General features: G+C 38.0%; 1 protein-coding gene across 3 annotated transcripts in view; it reads right to left on the reverse strand.

The window, feature by feature from the left end:
• slc24a4a (solute carrier family 24 member 4a) overlaps window positions 1–8,484 on the reverse strand; it is a 67,740-nt gene extending 59,256 nt beyond the window's left edge. Inside the window, exon 1 of one of the 3 annotated variants that reach the window (XM_077240130.1) lies at window positions 7,826–8,484. In XM_077240130.1, coding sequence (XP_077096245.1) covers window positions 7,826–8,003 — 178 coding nt within the window. In that variant the 5' untranslated portion in view covers window positions 8,004–8,484. The remainder of the gene's footprint in view (window positions 1–7,825) is intronic. The other 2 variants (XM_077240133.1, XM_077240132.1) reach the window with 2 other exon arrangements.
• Between the last annotated feature and the right edge of the window lie 338 nt (window positions 8,485–8,822).

An 8,822-nucleotide genomic window follows, 5' to 3' on the forward strand; every position in this document is an offset into this window, starting at 1 on the left:
CATTCACTAGATTTGTTTTCAAAGACTTTATATTACACATTTTTAGGAGGACAGAATTGGGTAGGATATGGAATAATATTGTTTAAAATAATTAATTATAATTCATTTAATAAAAATATTTTTATATATAATATTTTAATATTATATTATATAATACAGCCCGAATTGGCAAAAATCAAAAATCCTGATCGAAGCATTCCTATTTTATAACTCTCCTACACTTCAGGGGGGATGTTTATAACGTGTCACTTCTCTACATCACAGTAAAACTTGTATGCCCGTTAACACACTGACTAAGATCTAACAGATTGTTAGAAAAATTGTGAAAACTACAAAAGGATGTGGTTGTACTGTTGAACAGTGTTAGTTTAACCACTTATTCTTCAAATTATCCCTTTTTTTGCCCTTAGACCGGACAGAAACAGAAAAAAAACCAGCATTTCCACAGCAAAGTGATAAAACTCTTACTTGCCTAATAACTACCTTTATTTGAGGGCGAGCCAAGGTAGCCAGCAGGCGGCCATTATGCAAGTGTGTTAAATGGTGATGAAGCTACATTACGTAAATGATGGCAGGACTACAAGCGAGGCTGTTAAGGTAGGTGTTCTCTGTTGGAGCAATTAACTCACTTTGCCATTGACTTTATGCTTTGTAATCTTGCAGATTGGTTACATACACACAAAGCCAGGCAAAAAGGTTTTCTATGAGACCATGTACTTGATTTCGAGGGTTTTAACTCAGATGTTTTCTGTTGGAGCAATTAATAGAAGCAAGGTGTGATTGCTTCTATTGCTCTCCTCATTTGTAAGTAGCTTTGGATAAAAGTGTCTGCTAAATTATTAAATGTAAAAATAAAAATCTTTAATAAAAGTCTTTTCACGTTGTTCCTTGCAAAATACTGACTTCAAAACTCTTTTACAATATTGCACATTTTGATGTTTGCATCACATAACCAGCTCCATACGTATGTTTTTTCTGATGTAGTAAACGTGGTACTGTACTGTACTGCACTTTCAATGCAAAGTCAGGGCTCTAGACTCATTCTTCCCACTGGTCAAACTGGTGTGATTAACTTTCTCAGTTGGTCGCACCAGTCCATGATTTGGTCGTACCTTTTTTTTCTACAACATTGGACTAATCAATGAATGCTGATGAGTAGTCTGCATACCCTAGTTTTGCACCGATGTAAAAAGACTGACAGTGACAAGACCTCATGTTGGCAAAATGTTTTAATCTTTTAACTATCAAATGTGACTAATAGGCTTGCTGCAATAGTCTGTGTTACTTGTGTTCAGCTGCAACACCGGTTTCATCACTTGCCCACTGCGGCACCACCCCTCACCGTCGTTTCGATTTTTATAATAGTAATAAAAATCATTTAGTTCAGTTAGAAAATAGACGCTTCAATTAAAAGCTAAACGTGTCGCAGCACAGATTAGCAGCAGGAGTCAGATTTCACTTTTTTCCTCACTTCGCCCATTTCGTCTTACGCTTACAAAACGATGGTGGAAGATTTGGTTTAAAATCGAAATGTAAAAGCACCCATTTAAGCGAGTTTGTCATTTTTACTCTTTTGTTGTTGTGTTTTAATAACAATGAACCCACCATTCAAGCAATTGCCGCCCCCAAATTTGAAATTCAAAAATGTGCACAGCCGCACGAACTTCATCTTCCATAGGAATGAGTTGAAAACGCTCGCTCTGCTCCGCACCGTTATGAATCCCCGTGTGACTATCCACATCGAATTGGTGATTTAAAAGCGAGGCGCAAGAGGGAAAAATGCCAATGTGAGTCGATAATAGGGCTGCACGATTAATCGCAATAAAACTGCACGCGAATTTATGCGCAGCTTGTCAGAGCAGTGCGGCTGATCGGTAGTTAACGCTGCTCCATCTGAACACCAGAGGGCGCTCTAACGCAGACACGCCAAATACGCCCCACTGCAGAAATACAATAACACTAGAGATGCTCCGATCAGCATTTTTGGGGCCGATTACCGATCACCAAAATCATGATCTGCCGATTGCCGATCACTGCCGATGACAGAATGGCAGGGGAATGGGAATCTTTTATCTATAATCTAGCAGAGTTTGCACCATTTGTAGAAATGTTTATTTAATTGTATTTAGAAAATGAGATGTCTTAAGGCTACTGTAGGCCAGCTTTCCCAAATAAGGCTGAGTAACATTAAATTATTCCAAACAAAAAGGGGTCAGGCAGACCAACACACATCAGATCAGACTAATGGGAGGGGATCAAGTTACACTTAGGCATATTTGGAAATTGTAGCCTCTTAATACACCGACTACATTTACTAATTGGCAACAAAATGTACAACTTATTACACCAAAACTGGCTACTGATAGAAGGACAAAACTTTGGCAAGTTTTTTTCTGTTATTATTATGAACGTCTGATGTAGTTGAGCAGAATGCTCTTTTATGAAGTTACTTCATTAAAGGACATATTTAATGAGATTATGCCTGAAAAGGTTTTGGATTTTTTTATCATATGTTCATTTAAAAATATATATTGTATAAAATTACTTCTTGTTTTGTTTTGTTTTATTGTATTTATATGATATTTGTATTTTTATAATTGAATTTTTGCCATGAAAATAAATTTGAATGCTGGCATGGCATTAAATAATCTGAATCTGAATCTGATGTAGTTAAGGAACCAACTACGTCAGATCAAAAAAAATAAAATACCACCACCACTTTTGAAACATCTCGCGGCACGAATGTACCAATACTAGGGGTGGGAATTGGCAAAAATGTGACGATTCGATAGTATTGCGATATTTGGGCCACCTTTCAATATTATTGCGATTCTCAATATATTGCGATACAGCAAGTATTGCGATTCGATTCTGCGATATTGCGATTCACGTCCCCCATATTATTCAAAGGCATTACAAAAAATTAGGAAAATAAGACCGCTCACCTCACTTTAAATGTCACATTTAATTCTGTAAACATTATCTTCTACACATTAACTGAAGTGCAAAAACTGAAAAACTTGTTCTTGAAAATTCGGGACACATTGCAACACTGGTTTCATCACTTGCCCACCGCGGCACCGCAACAAAAACAAAAAAAAAGTTTAAAGCGTTAAAAATGTTTAACGCAATCACGCAGTATCCGTTAAATCCTGCCTGTATTACACACACACACACACACACACACGACCCACAGAAAAGACGCGCGTCAGTATCAAGTTCTCTTTCGGGCTTGAACAAACCATAACACACACAAATTATGCCAAAATGTCAGTTTTGTCGAGTGTTCTCATAAGAGCAATCTTGAATTATTTAAATAAACGTAGAGATTTGTGAGAAAATGGGACGCGTGTCAGATCGCGTCTCTGTCCCACATTGCACTGCATTAACGAATGTACAGCTTATGTACGCACAACGCCTGTCACTCACTCGTTTTCATTCACTCCTTCAAGTGAACAGTATTAGTGGACTAACGTTAACTTAGGGAATAGGCCTAACTTAGTGAATGAGGGTTTAGAGGGCGATTTCAACCCATGTTCTCAAGCAGTGAAAAATAGAGGACAATGACAACGCGCTGACAGACAAGACCGAGCAGGTAATATTTAATATGAAACAAACAAAACTCACTGAGCTCCCAGCACATAACTTAAAATTATTTAAATACAATAGAGTAACATAAAGCAGACATATAGAGTAACATAAACCTGAGAATAATCATAAAACCGAAATTTACCCACACTTTCGATTTGAAAGATGCGGAGCGTCGTGTACAACCGTAATACTGAAGCCATTTTCATTTGAATTTGCTGTCGAATGTACGACAACAAAGCACCGCAACAAGCGCCACCTTGTGGATGTAATACGCAAATGTAAATGATCAGAGTAAACTCTGAGAAAACCGGAAAGTAAAACAGATAATTTTATAATTAAATATCGCAATACTTTGCGCTACTGTATCGATATAATTGCGTCCGCAAAATATCGCGATACTGAACAGAATCGATTTTTTCCCCCACCACTAACCAATACTAATAAATAAAAACATCTCCAGTTAACTCAGAGCATTCATTTTGTTCATTTGTTAAATAAGAGGCGATCTAGCGCTGAAATGTTTTTTTTTTTTATCAAGTGAATGAATGATGAAAGTGCTCGTTGCCGCAGCGATCAGTGGCGCAGATACCGCGTTCTGTTGTGGCTCGCGCGGTGCACGGTCTTCACTCGGACGCGCGCTTCAATCCGTTGGGAGACTCCCTATTCGTTCCGGTGAAGGAGAACTCATGTTGCCACTGCCAAGCTCCACTCTGCTGTTGTGTGCCCGTGAGCCATGCATGCAGGTGGGAAAAAGTCGCGCGAGTAATTTACGTCACGTGATCGGCTTTTTTGATCGGCGCTTTTGGGGTTCGCCGATCAATCTATTTTTAGCCAATATCGGCCGATCATGATCGGCGTCCGATCGATCGGAGCATCCCTAAATAACACACATCATTCCAGGAAATCCCTATCGCTCTAGCTGAATAAACAGAAGATTGAATCGCTATGTTTCATTAAACATGACTTATAAACACACAACTGCCTTATTCTGTGTAAGAAGCACATCATCTCACTGAAGGATGAGCTCAACTGTCGTTATGAAGTGAGTTTGGAGTAAAAGCATGTTATTAAATGTTGTCTTTTGTTGGACAAGAGTCTCAAATGCTTCCCATGTTTGGAAAGATGTTTGACGCGTGTTGCTTTTTCAAATGCACGTTATAAGCGACTCAGAATTTAACTCGCACATTCTCATTTTTTGATTAGTCTTATTTATGTCACAGTCTAGAGCCCTGAAAGTGTCACTTTGAATGTCCCAAGATGTGCAAGAAGCAATGTAGTATTTTGCAGAAATGTGTTTTTTGCAATAAGACTGAGGTGTTAATGATATATCATAGTTTGGATACTGTGCTGTTTGTGTGGATCTTTGTCTGGCATTGAAGTACATTTCCTGCATCCTCTAGGGCACTTTTCATCTCCATACTTAAATTTAAGCATTACATCGCTTAATGAATTAATAAATCGTTCATAAAAATTAATGAACATCGCTAAACTCCCATATACATCTTTGTCAGTTCATCAGTGCTATTTGCAGCGCAGAGTGAGTGTGTGCGCATGGTTGCCAGATTACGGTAAGTAAAACACTGGGCAGAAAATGTATTTCTTTAAGAGAAAATCCACGTTTTTAGGGAAGGCTTGTGAAGGCTTGTTACCAATGCAAGGTAATGGAAATGTCAAAAAAAAAAAAAAAACTTTTCAGAACAAATAATTAGTAACGCAAATTAAATCACTATTAAATTTCTATTTATCATGCAGCCTTAACATTACAACCTGACACAAAAGTTTGTGCTTTCTGTTTTGTTTTTGGCACAATGATAAATTGTATTTTAAGTAATTAACTCCAAAAATCATCAGGTATATCACCGAGAGAATGACCTGCAACACGTATGGAAAGAATATCCATTTTTGTTTGGTTGGTAATGTATTTTCAGTCCATGTCTTTCTCTTCGTGACACACGAGTAACTTGTTTAAGTAATTCATCAAGCGCACCATCGCACAGAGAAACTGACAGTACTCTTGAAAAGCTAACACCAAGTTTAATTAATTATTGCGTAATGAGCATAATGTTTAAAATGTTTAAGGGGCATTGGTTGCATATATTAGTTGTGTCTCACCTTGCTTAGCCCAGTTATCATTTGCTGATTGAAACGGATGTGAATAAAGATGGTGTTTATATTTGGTTGTTAATGCCTTTGCACTTGCATGTTCCCAATTAAAAGAATGAAATGCGTGCGTTTCTCATCGCTTGGGTGCTGGGAGGATATAGGGTAGGGCTGGGCGGTATATCGAGTTTGTAGAATATATCGATATTTTTTATCCCCACGATATGGAAAGAGGCAATACCGTTTATATCGATACAGTAGTTTGATACGAGCACATCTGAAAAATAGCGGAGGACGCAGTGTGAGCTCCTGCAGTGAAAGTACATGGTAGCCTACAATTTGTCCTAAACATGACACAAGCTTATATTAAGCGCTTTAAAATAACTGGTAAGATATAGTTAACAAGTTTAAAGCAGCTTGCCCTGTCAGATGCTCTGACAGACTGTTGCTGACTGACAGATAAATACTTGCGCTGTTTAATGCGTTTGAGACATGGTGCTTTCCTCAGTGCTTAACTTACATTTCACAGGTATATTCTCCATCTGTAAATGTTAGAAAATCAAACAAATATGTCCATTTCACTGTCAGGAGAGGACGAGCTTCTGCAAGTGAATCTCCGCTAAAATTCAAGCTTCCGGTAATGAGCGCCGCCGCGCGCATGCGCGCCAAACAGACGAGCACAATAGAACAGTAACGCAATAATTCTGACTAAAATATACATAGGCTATTGCTAAAATATTTGTTGTTGGAGACAATAAATGTGCCATATGTGGAATTTTAAACCTACAAGTATATTTTTATGGAAGTGACCATTATAATGAGGTAATCCAATGCAGGCTAATATAATTAGTTTGTCCTTTTGTTTTTATTTTCATTTTTAGTTTAGCCTTTAGTCATTTTAAAAACAAAAGAATTATATTTGTTTTTAGTTTGTAATGTTACAATGTAATGTGATTTTAACCACCTTTTTGCACATAATATATTGCATAGCCTAGATTACATTCACTATATTTGTTTCCATATCCTTCAATATTAACATTGTTTGGATATCACTGAGCAGGATGTGAAATAATTATTTTTAAATAAATACAGATTTTCTTTATCCAAGTAGAAAAACGTAGAAAGTACCGAGATATATATCGTATATCGCCATTTAACCAAAAAATACCGAGATATGATTTTTTGACCATATCGCCCAGCCCTAATATAGGGCATTGAGTGCGGGCATCCACTGGCAGAAACATAAATCAGCGCCTATAAACGATAGATAAAGCCAAGTCCCCACCCTATATTTTTTCTTTTTTTGATATCCCATTAAAGTCACATGTAAATGACAATATGGAAGAAAATAAAAAATGTGACTTGATTTTGTCCATCGTTGTGGTTTGCTATTGGTGCAATCTTGTGTGAGTGACAGGTTGATCCCGCCCTCACGTCAGTAAACACGTCATCAGAGAACAGATGTTGCTGCAACAGGGAGGGGAAGTTATTTTGATGAAAGATTACAAGAGATTAACTCTTCATCTACTACAGTGAATTCAATGAAATGTAATATTCATGAAAGTACACCAAGCAATTAATTCAATGTAACATTAAAGAAATTCAAGTAATACTAACATTCAGATATGACTGTGACGTTGACTCCGCCATTCAAAATACTGCCCCGCCCATCTAAACGTTTGAGAGAGACTCGATTCAAACTCTGACAGCTTGAAATGGCAGCTAGTAGTCGAATGGTATGAAACGGTACATTAATTTACAGACGAACAGAAACAAAGACTATATGTAAAAATGACATTTTGGAAATGTATCTCCTTGAAATCAGCGTTGTTTGTCTCATTGTGTTAGACTTAAGACACACAAATGAGAATATACAGTACAACGTGTAACTACAGTATGCCAAACGACATTAATACATAAGCTATCCCACAGAAAAACGGACGATGCTTCCAACCGACTTTGTGTTAAGTGTTATCATTTGAATTCTGAGGGAAAACGTCTGACGTCCCAAAAAAGGACAAGTATGTACTGCTGCCTTGTATCGGCGAATTAATAATACATTATACGATAATGACCCTCATAATTAGCGATGTATAATAGCCTATCACCAAAACATATAGGGACAATCACTTACCCGTTTTTGAGAGCAACGCCGACATACACCACGCCAATAACAGGACGCTGCAGATGAAGCACACCTGCACGAACAGCATTTCTCTCCTTTTGCGAACTTTAAAAATTTTGTTGATCATGTTCTTTTTTGACATACTGCAGCTCTGCTCCAGGTCCGTGGTCGTCTGAGGCTGTTTCATTTTGTATGAGTAATTTGTCCTCCGAATCGAAGCCACACAGATGGCCGGAACCGCAGGAAATCAGGCTCGGGATGAGGTCCTCCTCATGTCCAGCGCGCGGATCCCGTGTTCAGTGTGGCAGGAGCGCGCGGCGGCGTGCATGAGAGATTCCGTCCCAGGTGCCTCCACGCGCTCGTTCTGATGTTGTATTATTAAAGCAACCCGCTTGAGAATTGTGTCCTGTTGCAAGAAAAATGCTAATTATAATCAGCTGAAATTAATCACTGCACGGTATGCAGCCGGGTTTCACAGTTGTCTGGTGCTAATATGACTAAAACCACATTTTCTGTGGCATAAGAACCATACAGGGCGAGCTAGGTATACTGTTATCTCATGAAATATATTAAAACCGTGTCAGTAAACACATTTAGGGTCCGTGCTCTCAAGTTGAGGTTTCATCTCCCTCTCTCATGCAGCTGCCGACTTCTACATGTGAGGGACTGGTAAGCGCGTTCACGTGATGCGGATGACGTATGCACACTGAACCTACTACACTCACTAGACTAGCCTACTATAATCCTTGGAAAAGCCATGGCTTCTACCATACAAATTGAGTAGGCTATTTCTAATAAAGCAACTGAAGGTCATTCTAATATCATACGTAAAATAGCCTACTATCACACTAATGAATTATATCAATTCTAAAATCAGTAATGATGATTTTATTTTGTGAATCTTGTGTCAATGGGACATTTTTCTTTAAAGGTAGCAATTTTCAGCACTAAGTTTGCCTCAGTTATATGATGCAATATGTTATTTTCTTGTGAATTACATCAGACC

This window comes from Siphateles boraxobius, unplaced genomic scaffold (genome assembly GCF_051911475.1).
Source record: "Siphateles boraxobius isolate OS27281-9 unplaced genomic scaffold, OSU_SipBor_1 22, whole genome shotgun sequence".
NCBI lineage: Eukaryota > Metazoa > Chordata > Actinopteri > Cypriniformes > Leuciscidae > Siphateles > Siphateles boraxobius.